This window comes from Festucalex cinctus, chromosome 15 (genome assembly GCF_051991245.1).
Source record: "Festucalex cinctus isolate MCC-2025b chromosome 15, RoL_Fcin_1.0, whole genome shotgun sequence".
Lineage (NCBI taxonomy): Eukaryota > Metazoa > Chordata > Actinopteri > Syngnathiformes > Syngnathidae > Festucalex > Festucalex cinctus.
In genome coordinates, this window is record NC_135425.1 from 8175197 (window position 1) to 8203037 (window position 27841).

The 27841-nt window shown below is 39.6% G+C and overlaps 1 protein-coding gene across 3 annotated transcripts in view; it reads left to right on the forward strand.

Moving 5' to 3' along the window:
• The window catches only part of mbd2 (methyl-CpG binding domain protein 2), a 37221-nt gene extending 20211 nt beyond the window's left edge, over nt 1-17010 (forward strand). For all 3 annotated transcript variants that reach the window (XM_077496734.1, XM_077496732.1, XM_077496733.1), the window contains exons 6-7: nt 4973-5114; nt 16415-17010. In XM_077496734.1, coding sequence (XP_077352860.1) covers nt 4973-5090 — 118 coding nt within the window. In that variant the 3' untranslated portion in view covers nt 5091-5114; nt 16415-17010. The remainder of the gene's footprint in view (nt 1-4972; nt 5115-16414) is intronic.
• Nucleotides 17011-27841: the final 10831 nt, after the last annotated feature.

The window sequence follows — 27841 nt, forward strand, 5'->3', positions numbered from 1 at the left end:
TGATGGAAACTTCAGGTACAGCGAGGCATCTTTTTCCAAAAAAGGCCCCTCTCATCACAATTAAAAACTTACTGTGCAACGTAGTCTTCATCAATCACCAATTGGTTGAATTTTTGCACAAATTCGTCGGCTGTTAGTTAATACTTTTACGCAAAACTGTCTAAACACCTCATGGCCCGAGGGGCGAATGACGAGGACGCTACGTAGACACATTTCTATTATGTACCTATGGTCACAAATGGTAGAGGTCCCTCTTAGCCAATGGGATGCCAGGAAGATGCCAGTAATAGCCAATGGCAGAGCAGCTGTAAGTATGTTGCGTTCAAGAAACTCTGGGAGGTGCGAGTACCGGCCCATACTGTAGTTTTACCTCTGGTATCCTGAAACTTCTTTCGTAACAAGAGGCAATATTTTCCTGTTGAGGAGTTTCGTAGCTTGAAAATTTCGTATGAAGGGAAGTTCGTAAGTAGAGGTACCACTGTATGTATTTATTAACTCTTGAATGTCATTATCTTTTCCTTATAATGTACTGTGTTAATGTGTAAAAAAAATTAAAATAAAAAATGAATCCCTCAAGCGTTTTTATTCTTGCTAATATTGGCTGATTAGTTGGCTGATTAATTGAAGACAAACAAACAAACAAATGACTTTAAAGTGGATAAAACCAGCATCTGCTGTACTTCTTAGCCATATATTGATAGACAATCAGGGTAATCAGTAAACTGAGAGGAATCTGAGGTTGAGAGATATAAGTGTTGAGCACATTTTCAAGAAAATCAGTTGCTGCCATCGTCACACTGTGAAATTCGTGCCAAGCAGTCGATTCAATAAAACATCCAAGTGGCTGCTAAAAGACAACACAGAAAACCTGCTAAATCTTAAATCTTGTTTGCAATGCAAGTCACGTCGGCACGCATTAAGCCCAATTACTGAACGCAGTCAGCTTTTTGGTTGATGTCCGTCAATCTGTTTTGAAAATAACCCAGTCATAATTCAATTTTGTTCTGCTACATAACTGTATAATCATTAGCGTTATTATTACCGTACTTAACCCCCACTTTCTCATTTTTAGTTAATAGAATGAAAGGAAGGCAAGAGAAAATGTATGGGTTAAAGTGAGACTGATTTGAAAATACATGAAATAGAATTGTTTAAAAAAATAATTAAAATTTTAGTTCCTTTGTTCCTTTCCTTAGTTCCTTTCCTATCCTGTGTATCTGACTTGTGTGCCATTTACAAGTTGCTGCACTTTGGTGTTGAGCAGGTTGTTTACCGTGGCTTGACAGCCTTTCCAATGACAATGACTGCCTGTTGTGGTGCAGAATCATGCTGTGAGGGGTCAAATTAAAGCAGCAGTCAAAACACAGCTCATTAGAGGTGTTTAACTCTTTTAGTGCCACACGTAAAAACAACCAAAAAACAACCCGACAGTGCCAGCTGATTTCAAGCATTTTCACTCATCTTTCAAGGTAAACAGAATATTGTGCGCCATGACTACATAGCTATGGTGGATACCATATGAAAGATTGGATTCCATTCTTTTATTGGAAAAAAAAAAAGTACATGACTGGATAGTTATGGTGGATACCATATGAAAGATTGGATTCCATTATTTCATTTGAAAAAAAGTACATTTCTACCTTATTCCGTTCTTTAGTAATCACCATTTGAAAATAGGTCGTTTGAGTGACATAAGCGAAAATATGTGAAGATGCATTTTCTGCACAACAGTGACTTTGATGGTAATACTTTTTCTTCAGTGACACTCTGTGAATTAGATTTAATGTGAAAAATGCTTTGATCATTCACGTCATCCATAAAAACGTTCTATTTTATCAGATTCCGTCATGTTTCATTGTAATTTGATACAGCGGGGAGCCAATTGAAATGAGATACAATGCTGCCATCTGCTGGCCATAGATAGTGGCTGTGTTTGATTTCACAACCCCATTGACAAGGCAGTGCTGCACAAGACGTTGAGCTGCCCATTGAGAAAAAAAAAGTACTAAACTTTAATTAACATTTATGCCGGCATTCATTGGGATTTTAGCATACGCCATTAAACGTTTTTGGCGGTAAAAGAGTTAAAAACCAAGTACAATTGCTGATACATCTTTGGCAGTCTGTCACTTTCACCATTACGCAATGTTATTCAGTAAAATGTTAATGAAATGTGGCCTCATTTTCCTTCTATTAAAGGCGCAGTCTGCCGGTTTGACTCTGGAAAAGGCACTTTTTAAATACAGGATTTAAACAAACAAACTACTTCTCAATTTACAGATCAGGGCTTGTCTTCATTTCTGGTGGTGATTTTGTCCTAAACCCCCACCCCCCCAGCCTGTATTTTGCCATTTTGTGTTTGTTTTGTAAACAGCGGGATGTTTCTGTGGAAACACCGTGTTTACACCCCTCCAGCCAATCTCTGCAGAGCGGGGGGTGGCGTGTCGCAAGTGGGCCGGGCGAATTTGCCGGCTGCGTGACGTCACTCCCGCGGCAATTTGAAGCACGGATTATTATTTTTTCCACTCACGCACGCACGCACGCACGCACTCACTCACTCACTCACTCACTCACTCACTCACTCACTCACTCACTCACTCACTCACTCACTCACTCACTCACTCATTCACTCACTCACTCACAGAAGCTTACATGTGTGAGTGAGTCCTTTAAGGACTTTATGTACAGTACACACACTTGATTTGAATATATTAGTTTAGTTTAATCTGGTTTGAATGAAAATGAGCTAATGTTTATACCTACATGACAAAAATGTATTTGATTAACTATTCACATCACATAAGCAAATTATGCAGTTTGTTTTGCATGAATTAGGTTTAGTTATTGTAAATTAACATTATTCCAGTAGTGTCCCGTCTTAAAATATATGCATTCATGACAGCAGGGGGCACTGTGGAAACATACTCCAACTGTCATTGTCTACAAGTGTGTATCTGTCAGTCCAGTGGACCAACAGAGCAGAGGGAACAGCTGGCTAAAGCCATTACAGCAGACTCATTGGAATATGTCCGTCTCCACTCCTGTCTGGCAGTAGCTTCTCACTCATTTCCTTCCCGCAAGCTCTTCTTCCTAACATTTCCTGGCCGTTTGATGTATTCTGCCCTCTGTCCTTCCATTTCCCTAATATTGCTTTATTTTGCCCATTTACTTGTTTTGTTTCCAACATTCCTTGTCTTCTCCTCCATTTATAACCCCACTCATCGTTTCAGTCACATATTTCCAATATTTTATGTTTCTTTGTTTTTCCATCTCCATCACTCTTCCCATTTTCAACCCCTCCTCCTTCAGTCTCCTCTGATATCTCCTCACTCCCTCCAGCATTTATGCCTCCTGTGCTCCCCCTTTTCTTATCTCTTTCCTCCATTAATTTCCAATTCTCTCCCTCTTCCCCCTCTCCCTCCCTCTGAATGTGCTTGTCATCCTAAATTGCTCTCATTCCTTTTCTCTCTCCCTGCCCTGCTCTTCTTACTCTGCCTGTGGACAGATACTCGTTCAAATTGTTTAGACCAAATTGTCCAGGGGATGGTTAAGTTTCAACTCCATTTGTTTTTCCACACTTGACAGCCCAAGAATATTCTCCACGAAGTGTCCCATCCTTAGGTATAATTTTTGAAAACTTTAAATGGGTCTTTGAGATAAAGAAAAACAAAGTTGATTAAAATAAATAAAAATGAAGGAAAACTGTGCCAAACATACTAAATAAATGTTAAATTTGTGGGAAATAAAACAGCAATCAACTATTTATTTATTGTCAGGCTGGGGAAAGTGAAGCACTAAGTAACAGTCATCATAAAAGTATTGCATTCGGTAAACTAACAAACGGTACGCATGACAAACCGATACAAGACGAATACCAAATAAGAAACTAGACAAAGTGACATTTCTGCAGAAATTCCGTGGGTATGCTGCAAGCTGAATGCTAATAAAATATTTCCCAAGCGAGATTTGAAACATACACATGTAACCACTTAGCGTATTTGCCATGGATACATTTGCAATGTACAGTCAGAGGTGGGATTCGAACCCACGATCTCCTGGTTAATGGACAATGCATTTTACCAAATGTGCCACTGAGCATTATCACAGAGCTGGTAATGATGAGAAGTTGTATGTATGGAAGTGTGCGTGGAAAGTGGGACAATGTCAAGTTCAATGTCAGTCCCATTTAAAATGAATTGGGAAAAGTCGATATTTAACATTAAATTGTGCGAATACTATAAGTACTGTGAAATCAGATGATATATTCCCAAGATGACGTGAATTTTTGAAGCAAGTTGAAATTTGAACGGTGTAAATCTGAAGTATTATGTGGGAGTTATTACACGGCAAAAAAGTGTGGCGAATAAAAAGGCGAATAACAACAAGATGATCAAGAACTGCGTTGAAGGTAAACAATGCAATAATCCGGTTTCATCCTTGCGTTATACTGCACCTATAAATCCCGCTGATTGTCATTGATAGCAGGTGTGACGCAGGGCTTTGCCCACCAACGCTTACCAAGGGAACTGTGGAAAACAATGACATGCAGGAAGAAAAATAGGAACTTAACATTTAGTCTGCTAGGCACAAGTTTCAACAAACCAAACTTTCTGGCACTATTTTGTTAGTCCGAGAAGAACCCAAGTGATATCCCAAACATGCTGCCCATAGCTGGGGTCAAAGGTCATATTTGTGTGTGTGTCTCTCTCTCTCTCTCTCTCTCTCTCTCTCTCTCTCTCTCTCTCTCTCTCTCTCTCTCTCTCTCTCTCTCTCTCTCTCTCTCTCTCTCTTTTTTTATTTTAATTTAATTTTTTTTATCAATGCTACTCCATCTACAATTTTCAACTTGTTTTATTTGCTGCTTATCTAAAAAAAAAAATAAAAAGAACAAACAAAGGAACAAAAAATTGTAAACATAAGTTATTATACAATATATATCCCCCCCTCATCTATATTTATGTTTAAAATTTAGGGAGCAGGAGCTGAAGGTGCAGCAAGCAAGGAGGAGTCTGGAGGAGGCACTGATGGCAAACAACTTGGCGCAGGCTGCTGAAAACAGCAAAGAGATGTCAAAAGGGAAGGCGGCTTAAAGACAAGAAGAAAACAGAAGACAGGTAAACCTTTACCCATGTTCATGAGTATTAACATAAAAAGAAACGTCCCACTGTGTCTTGTTTGATCATGTTTATCAAGAAAACCTCACTGCAGCTTTTCTTTGTCATCTTCGCTGTTCTTCTGCACTCCATACCATACCATACCATACCATACCATATATACTTAGATACTTTTGCTCAGCCTCAGACAAATTGAGATACCTCAGGAATATTTGCATTTGTTGGAGTGAAATGTCGATTCGAAGGTACAAATGCAGCGGTCGCTGCCTGGGCCCTAACTAGAGCTGCAAGCCGCTACAAAGGGCCTTCTCACCCCTGGCCACGTTGGCATTATGATTAATAATCTTTAGAGGAAACACACAAAGTGTGAAATCCAGCAGATCAAATCTCTAGGCCAAGTTAGGGAAAATTATGAAAATAAATTCTAAATGGCGGGCTTCTTATAAGTATAGCATATGGCTCCAAGTGACTTTTTTTTTTGTACTTCTTGGGCTGTTGTATATGGCTCCCAATTTTCATAACTCAAGATGAGCCGTACCATCGGGGCTACTTTGTAAAAAACAAAAACAAAAAAACAAAAAAAAAAAACAAAAAAAAAACAACTGAGTTTTTAAAACGTCACAATAATTCTCTAAAATCTAAATGTGTTTGCCAGACCTGATGTGTGTGCAAAGTTTTGAGTTTTAGCCCAGGTTTAGACCTTCAAAAAGAGCATCTTTTTTTGGGGGGGGGGGGGGGGGGGGGGGTGCATCAGCATGCAACAGTGTGCAACAAATTAAAAAGCTATGAGATGAAACACCCAAAGTATGAAGACGATTTGACAAACCCTCTTGGCCTTGTTTGTTGAAATTTGACAACCATAAAAGGTCAAATTGGGATCAAATTCCAACGTAGCCCAAACTCAGAATAGCAAACTACCTATTCGGTTTACAGTTTGCCTCAGAAAGACTTTTTTGCAGGTCTTAGGCTGTTACATATGCATCTCAGTTTTCAAAGTTCTAGGAGTACCATGGATGCTTTGTTAATTAATATAACACATACACACAATAAACCTTGAAAATATAAATCCTTTTTGCTATCTTATGTGCACCCAAAGTTTCATGTTTTTAGCCTTGTTTAGACCAAACAGCATAATTTTCCCTTGCAAACAGCGAGTTCCCACAGCAACAGCATGAAATGAAATAGAAAGCTTTGAACAACTTTCCATCTTTAGCATCTTTAGCTCAAACATCCAAAGCTGAAAGACGATTGGAAAAATTATGTAGGAGTTATTTAAAGTATGACCTCTATTAGGGATGTCACGATACCAGAAATGTAGTATTCGATGCCGATACCATTGAAATGCTACGATTCTCGATGCCATTTCGATACCACGGTAAAAATAGAAAATAAATAAATAAATCCCATGCACTTCAACAGACACTCCTTTATTAGAAGTGAACAAACGGGACTGTGTGCTTAAACAGAACAATTGGCATGTGGCTTTAAAGCATTAAAATAAAATACTGTGCATTAACGTATTAAACAATAGAGTAAATAATAAAATATAATACTTTGCATGTACAGCAGGCTAGCTTTAAGTATTAAACACTGAAAAAGTGTCACAGTGCATATACCATTAAAAAACAATATAAAAATAAAAATATTATACTATGCTTATATTAAACAGTAAAATAAAATAATGTCCATCAGTGCGTGTAGCCTTCAAGTATAATGCTGCGTTCTCACCAAAAGCGAGGCGTTTCGGCGGCGCGTTTGCATTGTAGTCGATGGAGTTCCCGCGCACTGGAAGGAAAGTGCGTGGCGGCGCGGGGGACGCTCTTGGCGCGCTGGGACGTGGTGCGCAGCAGCGAAAATCCGCACAGTCGTGACGAAAATCCGCACAGTCGTGACGAAAATCCGCATATTCGCCGAAGTTAAATTTTTTTTAACTTTTTTCGCATTTCGCCTCGCAGTAGCCAATCAGCTTCGAGTACGGGCTACGTCACACACAGCGTCCTCTCTATTGTCACCCCGAGCGCAACAGAATGGTGAGCAAGGAAGTGCTGGTAAGTCTGTTTACTTGCTATTGAACTGTACAGAGGTTGCAGCAGTGTTAACCATCCATGCCAAAGCTATTTTTAGCACAAATGCTGGCTGCCAGATAACCACTAAAAAAAGCAAAAGTGCTACCACGTACCTAAAAAAAAAAGGAGAAAATAGTGCCACGGCTGTTTAGTCCCAGGCAAGAACTGGACGTAGTTGGTGATGCTTACTTTTGGTTGACTCGCTAAAGTGTTCCACTTCCTTGTTCACCAACGGACACGCCTCCTCCGCTCCGGTGCGCACGAAACCGCGAATTAGCGGCAATCGTTCCAAAAAACTAGGCGGTGAAACACTCGCGAAGGAAGTGTTCCAGTTTGCCTTTTCGGTTTTGGTGAGAACCCAGCATAAAACAACCTAAATGTTGCCATCAGGTATAAACACACACAAACAAACAAAATAACGAATAACGCTTGATATATTATTTCAGGGTTGTTTAATGTTACTTTAGGTGATTCAGTAAATTAGCTGGCCGGCAACATTACTCAACTTTATTATTCGGGACAGACGAGGCAGAACATAACGCTAACGTTACGGCGCCAAGCAGCTTATTTAGTGAGGGGCCATCACACTAACGTTATTAGTTTAGATATGGGCAACAATGATAACACGGGAATTCATATGCACTCACCTTTAATTCTTTGTGCAAGTCTGGATATCGATCTTTTAGATGTTTCGCTAAGTTGGATGTGTTCCCCACCTTTCGTCTGGAAACGGTTTCGGCATCTTTTGCATACAGGTATTTGAGGATCGGTTATTAATCCCTGCTCATCAACCTCAAATCCAAAGTACTTCCATACGCGACTTCTGCCGTTTTTCTTCTCAACTAATTGAAGGGCAGCTGCCACTGCAGTTGAAGACGACACATATGTGGGGGCTACTGCCATGAGTCGCGCATTGACTGTTTATTTATTTATTTATTTTTATTTATTTTTTTTAATCACTCACTCACACATTCTCACACAAGCTTACTTCCTGTAAGCCACATGGGCCTCCCAGGTGGAGGAGCGAACACACGCCAACCGGCACCGAAGGCAAGTGACGGTTGCACGCATTGACTGTTGTTAGTGACGTCAATAGACGTTGCATGGTTTGCCAGATAAGTGCTCATTTACACCCCCAAAACAACACAAAAGACGCGGCCAGTTCTGCCGCCTAGGTACCAACGATACTTTGGGTATTGTAGAAAAGGCAGTACCGTCACATTTTCAGAATCTTGGCATCGACTTGGTACCGAAGTCTCGGTTCTCCTAACAACCCTAACCTCTATAGAAGGCCAAAAATTGAACCAACTTCCAAATTCTTATCAATATGAAGGAGTTGTCTGTTAATACTTGCCAGACTCACTATGGAAACAAAACCACCGAACAAGGAAAATTACTAGATTCAGAGTTTGTGAATGTTATGATCAGGTGAGCATTTGCTTGTTGCTGCTCTAGTTTACAGCAAAATAGCAACATGATCAAGAACTGGACGTTCTCAAAAATTGCTAAAAAAAACGAGAAGAAAACTGATCAAGTAGGTTGTCAAGATACTGACAGCAACATTAAAGGAACTCCAAGAATTTCTCGCAAACGTTATCTTCTTATCATGTGTGGCCAAACTGAAGCTTTGCACAAACACTCTCTTGAATTATCTGAAACACATTTGGGAGAATGTGTTCTCGTCTGACAAAACCTTTTTTGGCTATAATTCTAAAAAATACATTTGTTTCCCATGCAGCGTTGCTCATCACACAAAGAACACTATACCTACAGTGACACATGGGTGGTGGCAGCAATTGTCTTTGGAGGGAAATATTAAAGGTTGCATCGAAAACTATGGTGATCTGAAGAAGAAAATCTGACAGATGGGTGTTTTTGCAAAGAAGAGTAGGCAAATACTGCTACATCAAGACGTGCCACACAACTCCTAAGGTGATGCAGTATTAGTTTGAGGGTGTGCAAATTAATGCAACCAGGTCATTATAAACTTTTTATTTTCCCCCTTAATAGATTTAATTAAAAGCTGTATGTGTTGTGGCACATCTGTTGCGATGCATTGGCAGCAGACAGAAGACGTGTGTGTTGTTATGGATTGTGTGTCTGCGCGTGTGTCTCTGATGTTTACTCTAAAAGCCAACAGATAAGAAGGAGTTTTTAAAGCACATTTGTTTTCTGTGGAAGGAAAATAGTCAATTAATGCAGATTTATGCAGATTGGCTGGTTGGAATTCGATTGGGCAAAAGAGCCGCTGAGAGTCGAGGAGTGATTACTAATGGGTTTTTATAGCTGGACCAGAGTGGGCAGTGGCCAGCTAATGTGTGTCTCCTGGGTTGTGTAGCAAGAGTTTTAAATCTTAGCTGTAATCACACACTGTTTGTATCCTGTTGCTAAAAGTGTGCTTGTTGCTTCCTGCTTCTTTTTAGTATTTATGTTGGTTTTAAGCTGCAGTTGGTTCTTACTGTATGTTGTGATTCATTATGATGTGCTCTGTCTTGGGTAAACGAGCCAGTAGGTTGCAATGGCACACCTAGCGCTACGTCAATACAGCTTAATTAAAAATAACAAGAATAAAGCTCAGTGTCATCGTTTTAGTCACCACACAAATTATTCATATCCCTAACAAAGATATCAGTCGGAAATGCAACAATGTAGTTCAGTTTTTTTTTTAAGATCAACAAAAGTAAAACTCAACTTTATTATTATAGCATTTTAACAATAACCGTAGCTGTAACAAAGTGTCCTACATAACCTTAATTAACGAAACTAAATATTATTTTTTAATCAAAATGTACAAGAATGCTCTTTACTTTTGCATTTATCAAACAGGAGGTGTAGAGTTTTATTCCCTCTTTTTGCACATTGTGTGAAGCTGTAAGTAGATGAGAGGGAGGAGCAAGATTGAAGTCTCCCAATATGTGATTGTCGGCATCACAGGTGTCAATGGCCGAAACACCAAAATTGTAATCTCGTAATCACAGCCAGCATGCATGATGTCATCAGTATATCTAAAGTAAACAAACAACTGTAATTTTCTAGCAGCCGATGGTTTGTCCAATTCTCCTGTGACATTTACCGTATTTGACAGACCATTAGGTGCACCATATTATGAGTCGCAATATCGATCAACGGGTTTATTTATAACATTTTCATAAATAAGGCACACCAGATTATAAGGCATATTAGTGAAGCATTTTATGTTAAATTGACCCTCGTGAGGATAAGCAGTTTGGATGATAGATTTTCGCGCTATTGTACTGTTCAGACCAGACACGAAATATGAGCTATCGTTGCTAGGGTTGGGCGGTAATACGGTAATAAGGTATCCCGGGGTGTCTAAAAATAGAAACGGTGTCACTTTTTAATTAAATACCGGCATTTAATATATATATATATATATATATATATATATATATATATATATATATATATATATATATATATATATATATATACTAAGGGTGTCACGATTTCGTTTTTTTCTCGAAATCGATCGAAATTACGTCACGATTTCGAGCATCGAAATAGAAGAGAGGACACACGATTCAATTTATTTCTATTTATAGCAGCAGACCTGCAGCCTTATTCGGCGGTGGAAAACGCTGGATTCAAACATTTAATTGGTGTACTTGAACCACGCTACAGTATGCCCAGCAACTGTAACTGTTGGGATATAGTTTGTTCAGGCTGTATTTGTTCCATGACTTTGGATACAATATATTTTTTGTTGTTGTTGCACATTGCACATTATTTTAAGAGTAATGCACAGCACACTGTTGTAACCAAAAACAGTCAATAGATGGCAGGCACCCTCTGTGACTTTTTGTTTTTGTTTTTTTATTTTTTATTTTACACTTCAGTAAGAACAAGACGGTTAACTTTATATTGTAAATAAATTCTTTGAATTTGATCATTCCTGCCTAATGTCAATTATCATATATTACTTAAATTTACACAAAAATAATGGAAATTGCATCACCTATATGTAGCCGATCTTTTGAAATAAGATTTACTGTACAAGGAATAGAACCAATGATCATAGACTAGCCTTAGCCTACTGAAGCATATTCCTCTGTGTTATGAAGTGGGGGAGCGCAAAAAAAAAAAAAATCGAATCGTGGCCCCAAAATTTAAATTTAAATCGAATCGTGGAGTTGGCGAATCGTGACACCCCTAATATATACATATATATATATATATATATATATATATATATATATATATATATATATATATATATATATATATATATATATATGGCAAAAATATTTTTGTCAGTCAGCATAACAAACATATCCTTTAGGTATACATATGACTGTTATTATAAAATACAAGAAAATGAATGTAATATATCGGGATACGTATCGCCTTGAAGGTCAAGTATTGGGATACATATGTATCGCGATATGTATCGTGTCGTGACCCCTGTATTGCGATACGTATCGTATCGTGACCCCTTGTATCACGATACGTATCGCATTGTGACCCCTGTATCGCGATATGTATCGTATCGTGAGGTTGGCGGCAATACCCAGCCCTAATGAAAATGTTGACTGTAAGCAGAAATTTTAAAACGAAAACTAAATGTACCCTTGTATTCTTGGAGCAGCAGTAGTTAAGGAATTACTGATTTAATGTAATACTGTTCCCCACTATGTCCAAATACAAACATTTTAGAGCTCTTTTATTGAAATTTTCCAAATAGATATATGGTAGGGTATATACGTAGTCCAAAAAGACAGAAGTAATCTCTGAAACAACATGAGTGGGGTTTCCATTAAATAGTGGTACACAAACGACAATAAAGCTAATTAATCTTTTCTTTTGACTCTGGGGAAAAAGGGATTGAGGAAGTGCTCACTAAATGCTTGGATTTTCTTTTAAATGTGCAGGCTGGCTCTTTATCTGATCGAGACTAAGATGCCCGCTGCTGACTTGGAAAAGACTGAGACGCTTTTGATAGGAAAACAGTGTCAAATATTCACGCTCAGTGCGTTTGTGTGAGAGGGCGATTATTCGCTGTATATCTTGTAATTTCCAAAAGAAGCTGATTCAGACTCCTGCAGCATTTCTCAGCTCTTAGTAATTAGTGGTTGTTGAGAAGAATTATCTCCTTCAAAAGCCTTTCATAAGGCTGATAACCACTGAGTGCGTGTCTGCTGTCAGTCATCTCAATTGCCTCGATTGCACAGCAGATTATCAAGGTTTTGTAATTATTAGGAAGTAATTAAGACCGAGCTGTGGATTGTTGGTCTTAAATGTGAAATTATTGAAACATAGGGCCAAGAAAATATTGCGCTGCAGAGACAATGGCATATTATAAAAGAAAAACAATGAAGCATTATAACAGAACCATGACGCCCATTTAGCGGATGCTGAAAACAAAATGGCCATCACAAACAAGAAATTGAAAATGAAACACTCATAAGTTAACATGAATTGAATCAACGTGAAACTTTGGCAAGGTGATTCAAACTTTAATAGATGAGGTGTTCAAATTGAATGGGTGCTTTTAATTTAGCGATTCGGCTTGAGAGGAAATAGTTTGAAACGGCACCAAACAGAAAGAAGGCGGACTCCACTGAAGACGGAATGATTTTTATATTTCCTAAGATACCCCAGAGACAAGCAGTTGTAATTATAGCCCAACCACCGTTGTTAATGCACTCATAGGGAGGAGGTGTCAGAGGGTTAATGGGGAAGCTAATGGTTAGCGTGAAGGCTCTCCACATTCATTTTGCTTTTTTTGTTCCCCTTAGAAGCTAATGTTTATTGTTCTGCAGTATGTCTCCAGACTGTCTGTTACTGAGTGTTTTCATTAAGTGTGTTTTAAGCATCGGAACGACTCATTTTGGCTTGAGTGGAGTGTTAAAAGTAGAAGGAAGAGTTCTTTTCGAGACATAAACAAGTTTCCTCACAAGTTTACCTTTTGATGTTAATGGAAGATGCCGGAGAAACATTGATTATTTAATAGTCACACCCACGCGTAGACTGATGTTTCTGTAGTGGTTGTAGTGTAATATGTATGAACATGTAAAACCTAAAGCAGGCTGAGTAATTCCACTCCTGCACTGCCCTTAGAATGGTACAAGTGTGTTTGTTCTTTAAAACCTGTGGCGGTAAGGGAAAATAATCCATTGGATTGAATTTGCTACCATGTTGTTCAGAATCAGATGCAGTACATAAACATCTTATAATATCCAATTTTTAACGTTGAGACATTATTACTTGCCTGGCGTCCAGCATGGGTTCTGCTTTGGCAGCCAGCTGATGTTATAGTACAGCTTTCTCCCCAAGGCAGCTGTTTAGGTTACTGATGCATATGAACCTGGATAGGATAAATGGTATATAGATGAATGATTGGTGGAATTTCAATTACCTTGATAAGGATTTATTTATTTTTTTAATTACATATATATTTTATAGGGGTGTGAATTGCCTAGTACCTGACGATTCGATTCGTATCACGATTCACAGGTCACGATTCGATTCGATACCGATTAATCCCGTATCGGGATTTATAAGTCGATTGTTGCGATTTTTTTTTTTTACTCAAATTTAGAAAATAGTATTCAGTAAACTTGTACATGTACACTGTTAAGATTTGTATGAAAATGTATTATTTATTTATCTGAAACTTCAGTCATAACTGAGCCACTGTATTTAACAGGTTGTAATCTGTTTCATATTTGAATGGCTTTGAAATAAAATAGTAAGGCTTAATGTTTTCCATGATTAAGGTGTGAACCCTAACCCTAAGTAAGACATTTTCTTGAATATTTTTCCATCAAAAATGGACATTTAAAAATCGATTCGGCCACCTATTGAATCGATTCAAGAATTGCGTGATGTAATATCGCGATATATTGCCGAATCGATGTTTTTTAACACCCCTAATATTTTACATTAAAGATGTCAGTCGATTAAAATGTTTAATCGTAATTAATCGCATGACTTCAATAATTAACTGACGATTAATCACACATTAATCGCATGTTTTATACTTCAATTGATATCTAAATTTCAATAAAATGTACATTTTTTTCCCCTAATTTAAATATGGTTTATTTTTTAGTCACTGATACAGTAATTTCATAACAATTGAATAAAAACAAATACAATGTAAAATGTGTATTGTATTTAAAAAAAAAAAAAAAAGTGTGACTGATTTGTGTTGATCTTTTTTTTTTTTTTAAGCAAGAGCTCAGAATTGTTCATTCGGTAGTCTTACCGATTCAACATCTTATCATGATTGCTCTCTCTCTCTCTTTTTTATTTATTTATTTTTTTATGTATATGTGTGCGTGCATGTGCGCGTACATGTAAATACGTGTAAATTTATACTCATTAATTCACCTGAAACCTAATAGAAATCCCATTACCATTCACCTTATCCGGATACTTCAGATAGAGTCTCGCCAGAGTCGTGAAGTTCAGAAGGTCAGGAGACCAGAGGAAAGGTCAAAGAAAAGAAAGATAAATCAAAGTAAAATCCAGCACCAACTAAACACTTCCTGCCATCCACATGGTTACAAAATCAGAGTCTTACGCCAGCCCCAGAAACCTCTAAATTCCAACAAATTAAGGAGATCTCAAGAGACCAGAGGCAAAACTAAACAGAGGAAGGAGGGAAGGATAGATGAGGCATGAGGAGTGTTGATCATTTTTCACTACAACATGGCATAATTGTATTTTTAAGACAATGGTGACAGCTCAGTGCATTTTTCTTTTCATATTAAGAGCTGACTAATTTTCAACATGAAGTAACTTGTGAAATTATGCACATTTTTACAACTGTAAAATACAACCTATCCCCCAGAAATATATGAATTGTTATTTAACTTATTACTGCTATAAATTGTGTTATACTGACTCCTTTTCACAACGTTGGACGCTTTTATTTTGTTAAGTTCCTGTTTGCGTCGTGATGCCCCTCTGAAGCGAACACGTCGCTAAGTACTTTCATTTTCACAACCTGACGGTGGTTTACTGCAACAAAACAGAAGACGATGTTAGACTTTCTGGAGTCTCACATCAAAAGGTCAAGTGGCTTGGAGTCACTCCAAGTGACAAGACGGCATCCATTCGGCTCTTGGCTCTCACATGGGGTTGAGAGACCTCTTGGAGAGCTGTAGCAACTATGCTGCTGTGCTAATCGCTAACACTGGTGCTACCGAGTGCGTTCTGTCAAAGCAGGGAACTGGTGGAAGTGCTCCACCGTCCAAACGGCTCCTCCACTCGAACATTCTGCCCCTTAAACATTGTGTATTGTAGCTCCAGTGCAGTACAGTGCATTTCTATTGGGTAATTTTGACACGGACGTTTCTGCTGCTTTGCGACTGGAATTCTATTCGAGGCTTTCCAAATAAGGAAGTGGTCGTTAATTGAGCGTTAAAAAATTTCGTGCCGTTAAAGGCACTTTAAGTTAACGCGATAATTTTGACACCCATATTTTATATACATACATACCAGCTGCAATATCAGTAATGCATATTACAATGTATTGTAACATTATTGGGACCTATAAAAAGCATCTTGCTAGGATCTATAGTATTCCTTAACTCAGCTATGTTCACTTCCAGTTCACCCAGTGTTTCTGTCATTGGGTCCCACGATCATCATGGTCTCACTGTACCATAATTGCCAGACTTGTACATGACTTTTGATGCATTATTGAACATTGAATTATTGTTGGACCACTGATGCCACTCATCGTGTGTACATGTTAATCATAGCATGCATCAACTACTATCAGGTATTCTCCAAGTCAGCCAAGTGCCCACTTCACGGCGCAGATGCATGTGGAGAATTTGCTAGCAACTAGCACTACACATTTAAAGGGAATAAAAATAGCCGCTTTGATTGGCCAAGATTGAAGTCTGCTGTGACCACTTTCACAGTGCCACAGCACTCTCTCGGAAATCCGCTGGTCTGTGCTCATCTGTAAAAATACCAGCACTGGGTCTAACCTGCCTTCGCAGCGATAGGCCACGTGATGCGCCGAATTTATGTTTGTCTTGAAAACAGAGCCCATAATGTTTGTTGTGCTTGTTTAATTATACTCTGGCAGGCATAACATGGAAATGGTGAGAACTAAAGGTTACTTAAAACATGACTTGATGTAACTTGTGTGAAGAAAAATTTGCTTTTTTTTTCTAAAATGTCTTCAATTTGAACTCTTGGTTGATTATGCACACTATCAGTCACAATATCTCCATTTTGTGCCTCTGTCTACAGATTTCCTCTGTTCACCAGCCTCAGGTTTATCATGCTCTTCCTCTGGACCAAACACCAAACCAACAAAATTGTTGCAACGTTCCTCTTCCGACAAGTCTTTCTCCTAGGTGATGTCACACCAGATATAACATTCGGGAAGAATGTCACAAACAGGAAAACAAAGGTTGCAGCAACACAAGTAACAGCAACAGTTGTAGCAACAGAGACTGCTCTGCTGAAATAAGAGGCTTGCTCTTTTTCCTAAGTCCTCAGTGATCAAAACGTTCCATGAACTTTTAAATAAGCTCTTATTGTGTGTCCGTTTTAAACTTTTAAAGTATTTTTTTAATGAGCAATCTCAATGAGCATCACCGTCATATTATTTGAAATCAGGTTGCAAACTGCTGGACGGCCTTTGCTAACTGCTTAACTCTTCCTGTGCTCTCTGATGACTTGTGATGTCCGAATTTTGTTCAGATAAAAATCAGGGTTTTCATTTAAATCATGAATTTACATGAGTATGAAAAAGCACGCTTATTTAATTCAAATTTTATACCTTGACAGAACAGTCATGTACATTTTTAGGACTGGCGTAAATAAATGATTATATTTGCAAATATTTGTTGTCTGTTGATGCATCTAACTCTCAATGTACACTGTAGAGTCATTTCCATGTAATTGTTCTGGTCATATGTATTACTTCAAGGTACGATATGTCCTGCGTTGTTTGATTTTATTTTCATGGTTAAAAGCAGAAAGTGGCTCATAGTTTGTACTGCAAAATATTTGGGATGCAAATGTACAGGAACCACTTAAATCGAATTTAAAAATGTCAGTGCGCATGTGCAGCTTCGCGCCACTTATGTGCCTCCCTGAACATAGAGGAGAAAATTCCCCAGGAGTCTAGACCTATGGTCCTACAAGTAGAAGAATGAATACTTTATTGGTTTCATCAAGGTTTATTTAAATAAAGTTGTATGCAAAGGTGGGTAGTAACGAGTTACATGTACTTGAGGGGAAAAAAGTACTTCTAAGAGTAGTACGTTTTACCACACAATACTTTTTAGTTTTACTTGAGTAGATGTGTGAAGAAGGATCGCTACTCTTACTCAGCTATATTTGGCTACACTAAAGTCGTTACTTTTTCTCCTTTTTTCATTATCTTTACCAGAGATGCCAACAGCGGTTCTGCTACATGACTGCGTTTCACCAATCAGACGTAGCAACAATAATCACATGAGAACTCCTTCCCTTAACATTCTACCAATCAGACGTAACAATGCAGTCACATGACCACAAGCGGCGGAAACGCTGGCGGCATTTGGAACATGGCAGCGGCAGAGGAAACTTGGCTCAGAAGAGAATGAAGCCGAACACCCATGGCCTCATATACTAAGCATGTTTCCCCTACACGCCGTGCGGAATAACAGCTTTATAATGCGGTGTCTTATGTGTCTGCCGAAACAAACATTTTGGCATATAAAAATTCCACATCAAACCTGAGTTAATATGTCGCGGTAAGTTTGACATAAATTCCCTTTTTGCTGTATTTAGGCAGGTATTTGTCTTAAGTGTTGAAAAGGACCTTTTCGAATAGACTCTTTTGCAAACACTGTTGACACAAACGAAACAGATGACGATACATGTTATATGGAGGCATGAATTGGCGGTAGCCACCAAGTGTCACAAATTATTAATGGTAAAGAAGTTTTGGGAACAGATAAACACTTGACTCCATGTAATGTCAAAACCTGGTAAGAAAACATCAACGTTAAGCCATTCTTATTCAATGTAGCAATGATAACATATGTAAACAAAAAAGATTTAGGCTAAAAAGTACAAGTTTCTAATTGCTCTGCTGATGGGTATTTACAGAAATGTAGTGAACACAATATTTTCAGCTGTACACTCAGATTTAATACATTTAATCATCAGAAATCCTACTCTAATATAGCTAACGTCCTTTAACTTTGCAAATTGAACTGAATGTGTGATTTCAATGGCTTACTCGCCTGTAAACTCATAGCCTGATATCTTTTGTGTCAACAGAGGGTTCACCCCAACAGAATGAATGCTTTTTTCCCATCGCGAGATGCTGTGACTATCGCGTGACCGGTAGCGAGACTGGGAAAATCTAACATGGCGGCGCTCTGCTGCTAAAATAGAATTAGCTTTATATTTCTAATTAAACCCGAATTTAATGATTAGATAAATTCGATTTTTTTCTTTTCTAAGAAAGATCGGAAATATTATCCAGTGTGGACGACCTCGAACGTTTTATTGACGATCATTTTTATAGCTGCGCGATGGATGAGCCGGCGGCTAGTCGGGATAATCCTTCGGAAAAAAAAAGGAAAAATGACTCGTCAACAGACACGGACGATTTAGCAACCGCCGACGTATCGGTGAGTATGCTGGATTCCATAAATAAAAAACTTGACGTCCTCTGTCTTATCCGCGAGGACGTCAAAGAATTAAAGGCAAGTTTGGAATTCGTTAGCCAACAGGTAAGCGATCTCCAATGCGATAACTCCGAGCTACGCTCCTCTCTCGTCGCTGTCACAGCCGAGTTGGAGACGATTAAAAAGGAAAATAAAATGCTAAAGGAAACGGTCTTAGATGTTCAATCCCGTAGTATGCGGGAAAATCTAATATTCTCAGGTATATCCGAAAATTCTCCAGATAATCCAGAGGGTGAGATAAAAAAATTCATGACATCATCGCTAAAGATCCCACAGGAGACGGTAAATAATATCTCTTTTCACCGTGTACACCGGCTCGGAGCTCGTAAGGGCAATAAGCCCCGTCCTATTATTGCTAAGTTCGAACATTTTAAACATAAAGAATTGGTTAAAAGTAAAGGACGGGAGCTCAAAGGGACATCTTTCGGGATGAATGATCAATTCCCAAGAGAGATAAACGAGCGGCGAAAAGTACTGTTTCCTATAATGAAACAAAATAGACAGGATGGTAAACGGACTTCGATGGTCGTTGATAAATTATATATCGACGGCCAGCTATTCCGAAACCCAACCTCGACCCCTTGGCTGTTCTAACTGACAATTGGTAGAGCCGAGCATTGTGTGATTATTTGACGTATGTATATGTATATGTATGTGTATGTATATGTGTATATATTTATATATATGTATATGTATATGTATGTATATGTATGGATAATGGGTTACGAAATAGAATATGAATTTATATTATGCATAGGCTATATAGTAATAATATTAATAATAATAATAATAATAATATAGAAATATATTCTTAAAAAAAATAAATTAATAATAATAATAATAATCTCGCTTAGGTCACCATTTACTGGTGTATTGTTATGTTGAATCCCCCACAGATTTCCTTCACACTCACTTCCCCCCACGTTTCTTCACTATTATACTTATCTACTTGCTATCTCTCTCTTTATATAAATTATATAAATTGCCTAATTACTCTTTTGCTATCCTACAATATGTTAATATTAATAAGCAGCTTATATAGATGTATACATAAGACTGAGTCTATATTGCTTGTATGCAGAAATTAGTTCTGGTCTCCTGGAATGTGTGTGGCGCTCGCTCCCAGGCAAAAAGAATAAAAATTTTAGACCATCTCTCAAAATTTAAGGCAGATATTTGTCTCCTACAAGAAACCCACTTACAAAAATCAGAAGAAAAATTATTTATAGATAAAAATTTTAGTCAAGTTTACTCTGCCTCCTATAATAGTAGACAAAGAGGTGTCTCTATACTTATACATAAGAATTTATTCTTTACTCTAAATAATATAGTAACAGATTTAGAGGGCCGATATATTATTATCCAGGTAACTATATTTAATAAAGTATATACAATTGGTAATTTATATGCCCCAAATAATGATGACCCTGATTTTTTCCATGAATTTTTTTCTCGGTTACTCGATTTAGCAACAAATTCTACTATTATTATTGGAGGTGATTTTAACACGGTCTTGAACCCGTTAATAGATCGTTCTAATAATACGATATATACAAGGCGATTACGATCCGCTAAAGTAATAGATGAATATATGGAGGATTTTGGCCTCAGCGATGGCTGGAGACTTCAAAACCCAACTAAGAAGGAATTTACTTTCTTCTCTGCTGTGCACCGATCATTCTCAAGAATTGATTTTTTCCTTACAAATAATTCTATTGTTGATAAAACTGCTATAAAAATACATTCTATAATTATAAGTGATCATGCACCAGTCTCCCTCACTCTACAAATTGACTCTACCTTTAAACCTCCCCCGATATGGCGTTTTAACATCTCATTACTGAAAGACGTAGAGTTTGATAAAATTATTAGAAGGGAGTGGGCAGATTTTTTGGAAATAAATGACTCTCCAAATATATCTCCATCTCTTCTCTGGGAAGCAGGGAAAGCGGTAATTAGAGGGAAAATTATATCATATTCAACTTATAAAAAGAAACAGGATCAAAAATTAGAAAAATACCTGGAAGATAAAATTAAACAACTAACGGATGAATATGTATTAAACCCAAATAATCAAATATGGATAGAACTACAGAATATAAAAATACAGTTAGATAACATGTTATCTAAAAAGACAGAGTTTATAATACAACAGTTGAGATATAATAATTTTGAACATAATAATAAATCAGGTAAATTCCTGGCAAATCAACTTCAACGGAATCGGGAAAAATCTCTTATAACGGCTATTAAAGATATAAATGGTGAATGCACACAATCACCAGAAGAAATTAACCATATTTTTTATAACTATTATCGAAATCTATACACAGAAATTAATAAACCTAACCCAGAATATATTGAGGAATTCCTAAACAGCTTAAATATACCTCAGTTATCTATTGAACATAAAGATATTCTCGATACCCCGCTTACTATAGATGAGTTGTATCGTGCTTTAGACAGTATGCCTAATGGCAGAGCACCTGGTCCAGACGGCTTTCCGGCTATATTTTTTAAACATTTCTGGTTAATGTTTGCTCCATTATTTCTAAGAGTAGTAACTGAAATTAAAAGTAAAGGTGATATACGTCAAGATATGAATATAGCAGCAATTAAACTTTTATTAAAGCCAGAAAAAGACCCTACCCTCCCGTCAAGTTACCGACCGATATCACTAATTAATACCGATATTAAAATTATCGCTAAGGCCTTGGCATCTCGATTAGAGACGGTAATCTCGACAATTATTCATAGTGATCAAACAGGTTTTATTAAAGGTCGTCATTCTACTAATAATATTAGGAGACTCTTTAACTTGATTAGTATGTCACAGCGGTATGATAAAAAGGCAGTTGTTATTTCGCTGGATGCAGAAAAAGCATTCGATAAAGTTAACTGGTCCTTCCTCTTTGCTGTCTTAAATAAATTCGGCTTCGGGGAGTCATTCATTCAATGGGTCTCAATATTATATGATTCTCCTAAAGCTACAGTTACTACTAATGGGATTACATCACAGAGTTTTACTTTACAAAGGGGAACAAGACAAGGGTGCCCAATTTCTCCTTTATTATTTGCTATATTTATTGAGCCGCTTGCATTAGCTATACGTCAGGATAGACGGATCCAAGGAATCCACTCCGGGACAATAGAACATAAAATTAATCTATATGCCGATGATATATTACTCTATTTAGAAGAACCTGCTATCTCGCTAGGGGAAGCATTTAAATTAATAACTAAATTCTCTCACTTATCAGATTACTCTATTAACTGGACAAAATCAACATTATTACCTATTACAGAAAACTCATGGAATCCTACAAGTCAGGATCCACACTACTCCTTTCCTACAGGTAATTTAAAATACTTAGGTGTTAAAATTTCACCTAAGTTAACTGAATTAACTTCTTTAAATTTTTCACCATTATTGGATAGTATCCGTAGTGACCTGGAGCGCTGGAATAATCTTCCGATCTCTTTAATAGGACGGATAGCTACTATAAAAATGAAAGTTTTACCAAAGATTAATTATTTATTTTCAATGATTCCATTTAAACCTACGTCTAACTGGTTCCAATCGCTGGACTCTGCTATCATAAAATTCTATTGGAATAAAAAAAAAGCCAAAATTAGTCTATCTACTCTTCAGGAAAGTAAATCTAAAGGAGGTTTAGAGGCACCAAACTTTATGTACTATTATCTAGCTAATCAACTACAATATCTTGTGCTATGGACACAACCCAACAGAGATACTAACTGTTGGTTGGAATTGGAGCAGAAGGATTGTAATAATCTTAGACTGTCAGATTTACTCTTTATTACAAAATCAATAAGACGACATAATTGTTTTAAAAACCCAATGATAGCCGCCACCCTGACTGCCTGGTGGAAGGCATTAGAAATTACAAACTCCCAATTGGCGCCCTGTGGGCTCTCTCCCATTTGGCATAACCCCGACTTTCAACTTAATAATCAGTCGTTCCATTTAAGCCTATGGGAGCAGAAAGGAATTACACACCTTCATCATCTTTTCTCAGATAATAAGTTTATATCGTATACAAACTTGGTCCAGAAATATGAAATAAAAAAGGGAAATTTCTTACATTATCTGCAAGTTAAAAATATGGTTAAGAAACAAATCCCAACACTTCAGGATACGCTCCAACTGCCTGTCTTAGCTAAAGATATTATAAAGCTTTCTCCAACAACAATAAAGAAAATATCAAAAATATATAAGTTATTTTTATACACAAATAAAACGTATTTACCGACTTTAAAATGGGAAAAAGACTTGTCTATAGTTCCGGAACCAGACTTTTGGACCCAAATCTGTGAAAATGTATTTAAAATGACCAAACAGACAAATTTGCAACTTATCCAATATAAGATACTTCATAGAACATATATTACACAATATATGATGAAAAAAATGGGACTCTCTGACTCCGACATTTGTCTCCAGTGCTCACAAAACACTGCCGATACTTATCTTCATGCTTTATGGTCATGTACTCCAGTGCTGCATTTCTGGACTAAAATCTTGGAAAAGCTCGCTGATATATTAAACTGTAGGCTTCCTTTATCTCCAAAACTGTGTTTACTAGGTGACTTAACAATAACTGAGCTACCATGTAAACAATCTCAATCTATATTTATAGCCCTTACTATTGCTAAAAAAATAATCCTTGTCAATTGGAAAAATAAACAATCACTAAATATCGACCACTGGTTAAACTTACTAATAAATTATATCTCAATGGAAAAAATCTCTGCCTTAAATAAAAATCAAGTATCAAGATTTAAACAAATATGGTCTATGTACATAGAATATTTTAATCTCAATTTGGCAACTTAATCCTGCCAAGATTCTGCCTGTTAACGAGAGCCACCACATCGTTACAACTTCTGTTTTCGCTGCTCCTGTATTTGGTATTTTGTATCTGATTGTTTTTATTTTTATATAGTCAGGAACCTAGTTGCTGCTAGTGGGCTCGAGCATACCACACTATACGACACTATACTCAATAACTCCTTAAGATCTATTTCTAGTGGGCACTAAGCATCAACACTTGGTGTTACTGCATGCTAATTAGTCAATTTTCTTGATGCCGTCCCCTGTGGTCGGGCGGGGGTGGTTCTGCCCCCCCCCCCGTTGTCTGCTCGGTGGCGGTTGCGTCTTGGCCGCTCCCTGGGCCCCCTGTGGGGTGCGGTGTTGGGGTGCTTCCCCTGGTGCCCGGGGCGGTGCCGTCCCGGCGCGGTCCGCTGCTCCGTGCCCGGCGGCGCGGTTCGGGGTGGGTGGGCCTCCGGTGTGCCCCGTGGTTCCCTCTCCCCTCCCCCTTCCTCCCCCCCGTCGCCTCTCCCTCCTCGCCTCCTCCCGCCCATCCTCCTCTGCCTCCCGGTCCCTTTTCCCTTGTCGCCCTCCCTCCTCCTCTCCCCTCCCGCCTCCTGCCCTGCAGCCGCCCTTTCGCCTTCTTGTCGTCTTCTCCCCGCTTCCCCCGCCCCCCCCCCCCCCTTCCCTGTCTGCCCTGCGGCCCCTCCCCCTCCCTCTCCCTGGGCCTGGGGCTCCCTCCCCGGCCCGGGCGTCGGGCTCCGGGGGCCGGGCGAGGGTTTGGGGCCTGCCCCACTCCGGTATAACTCCTGGCGCCCCGGGCGGGCTCCGGTGGCCGGTGGGCTGTCCGGTAGCCCTGCTGCGCTGGCTGTCCGCCCATTGTGGTGCCGGGTGGATGAGGTGGGGGGCGGCGGGGGGTGGGGGTGCTGGGGGGCGGGCGTGCCACCTACACCCGCCGGGTTGGGTGAGGCCCCGCTGGTCGCTCCTCTTACTCACTTCACTATCTTGCACTATACACTTTGTAAATATACACATAGGGCACACAACACATTTCTTGGTGGGGTGGGGAAGGGTGGAAACACCGTCTTCACCCTTCAACTCCCCTCCAATTTTAATGCACCTCACGTCCAAGGGGAGGGGTGAGTTGGGGCGGGGAGCCATCAGAGGGGATGGACTGCAGTGCCTGGCAGCGCTGTGGTCCCCCCCATTTGTGTCCCTGCCCCACCACTTTGTCCCTCCATTCCCTTTTTTAATGCACCACACATATACATATTCATTTTTTGGGGGGGGATACGGGTGTGTCGGAGTAGGGGAAATTTTTTCCCTCTGCTCCGACTCACCTGCTCCCAATTTTAATGCACCACACGCACACACTTGTATATACACTGGGTGGGGCCACATTCACGGTGTAAGGGTAGAGCTCGCCAGTCGGCGAGCTGGCGGACTCAGTAACAGGGTTAGGTGTCACTTGTACTCTGGCGTGACGACCGGGGCCTCTCCCCACCGGGCTCGGTGTTCTGGTGTCCCGCCTTCTCCCCTGGTGCTTCCTCCTCTGCTTCCCCCCTCCCGCCGCTGTGCAAATCTCGCGCGGCTGGAGGTGGGGTGGGCACATCTTCCCTCTCTGCGCTGCTGCCCGGTGCCGGTTTCCGGGGGGGGGGGGGTGGGGGGTTCTCGCGGGGGGCCGGGTTCGCGGGGGGGGGTGGCGGCCGTCGGGGGGGGGGCGGCTTGTTTGGGGGGGGGGTGGAGGTATGGGTGGGTGGGGGGTTGGGTGCTGGGGGTCGGGGTGTGTTCGGGGGTTTGGGGGTCGGGGGTGGTGGGGCCTGGGTCGTGGTGGATGGCGGGTTTGGGTGGGGTGCGGGGGGGTCGTGGGGGGATGGGGGCTGGGGACCGGTGGGGCGCTGTGGGGGCCCGCTGGGCCTCGTTCTGCGGCCTTGGGCTCGGGGGTGTGGGCCGGGGCTGGGGCGGGGGTGTTCCGGGTGTCTGGGTCGGCTCGCCGACCGGTGTCCGCTCGGGTGGCTTGGGGGTGGCCTTGGTGCTGCCGCGGCCTGGGGATTCCGGGGGGGGGGGGGGGGGGTGCTCGCTTTGCTGGACCGCGGTTGACGGCTTCTTTCTTTGGTGGTGGTCCTTATGCATGCCAGATCCGTCGCACCAGCATCTACTGAAACTCAACAGAAGTACCCTCTCCCTCCCACAGCCCCTTGAATCAGTTGGTGCTGGTGTCTGTGGTTCTCACTTTGCTTTATCTATCCTTCCCTCCTTCCTCTCTTTAGTTTTTCCTCTGGTCACTTGAGATCTTAATTTATTAGAAGTATGAGGTTTCTGGGGTTGGCATAAGACTCCGGTTTTGTAACCACGCAGGAGGGGTCTTGTTGGTGCTGGACTTCACTTTGATGGATTGGATGTACTGGCTTCTATTGATCTCACTCTGCCTTATCGATCCTTCCCTCCTTCCTCTCTTTAGTTTTTCCTCTGGGCTCTTGAGATCTCGCTAAATTTGCTGGAATTTAGAGGCTTCCGGGGTTGGCGTAAGACTTTGATTTTGTAATCATGGGGAAGGCAGGAAGTGTTTGGTCGGTGCTGGATGTCACTTTGATTTACCTTTCTTTTCTCTTTATTTCTTTTTTTTTTCTGACCTTTTCTCTGGTCTCCTGACCATTTAAATCTCACGACTCTGGCAAGATTCTGAAGTACCTGGTTAAGGCGAAGGGTAATGGGATATTTATAAGGTTTTAGGTGAATGAATGAGTATAAATTTATACGTATTTGCACGCACGCACACGCACGCACGCAAACGCACGCAAACGCACACACGCAAACGCACGCACGCACGCAAACGCACGCACGTAAACGCACGCAAACGCACGCACACATACACACACACAAAAAAAAAAAAAAAAAAAAAAAAAAAAGAGCAATGATGACAAGACGTTGAATCGGTAAGACTACCGAATGAACAATTCTGAGCTCTTCAAAAAAAAAAAACAAAAAAAAAGAATGAATGTTTTTGTCTGTCTGATTACATTGTTTTTAAAAAATAAATCAGACATTGTTCAAGCAGTACTTGAGTATTCTTTTCAGCGAATACTTTTTTACTTCTACTTGAGTACATTTTTTAATGACTACTTTTTACTTTTACTTGAGTAAAATTATTTTGAAGTAACGCTACTCTTACTTGAGTACAATCTTTGGCTACTCTACCCACCTCTGGTTGTATGCCATCTGCATGGCATGTTTTCTAATACCGCACAACATGTAAAGACTGAGCAGTACCAGTCGAAGCACATACAAAAGTGTGTGTATTAAACCCAGATTGAGCCAAAGAACCTGCCAGCTCTGCTCTCAGTTTTGTGTGCTAATGACACCGTGATGACATTTTAAATTCCTGCTTCATTGACCGTGTGTCATAAAGTCTTTGCGGACTATTGAGCAATTGTTCCAGGGCTCAATGACCAGCTACTTGCATCTCATGGAATGGACCATTTGACTTTTCTGCTTTCAATAAAACTTATTTTGTATCACACTTTTCAGAACAAGTTGCGTACAACAACAATTTAAAAAAAATATTAAAAGTGATAAATACAGTATCTCACAAAAGTGAGCACATCCCTCACATTTCCGCAGATATTTAAGTATATCTTTTCATGAGACAACACTGAAGAAATAAAATAGTCAGTGTACAGCTTATATAACTGTAAATTTATTGTTCCCACAAAATAACTCAAAATACAGCCATTAACAGCTAAACCCCCGGCAAACGGGCGCAGCATTCATAAACCAGTTGCAAAAAGTAAGTCAGAACAAGAGAAATAAATGTACTGAATTCTATCACTGGTGTAATAAAACTAAAAATTGGTTCACAAACTTCACATGGCTGAATTTATTGCAGCTACCATGGGGCCGATTCCTGCTCAGTGACCATAGGCGGGATGTGAGTGTGAATTGATGGCTTAGACCGCCGTGTGGAATTTGTATATGTTCCCCGTTTCCTCCCACATTCTAAAAACAAACAGGCCAGTTTAACTGGTGACTCTATAGTGAATGTAGTCCAATAGAGACAAAAATAGGAAAGAGAATATATGAATTAAAATTAAATTTATATTCATCTGAAACAGATTAATTGTGGATTAAATTCTTCTGTAACTGTCCTTTGACTCA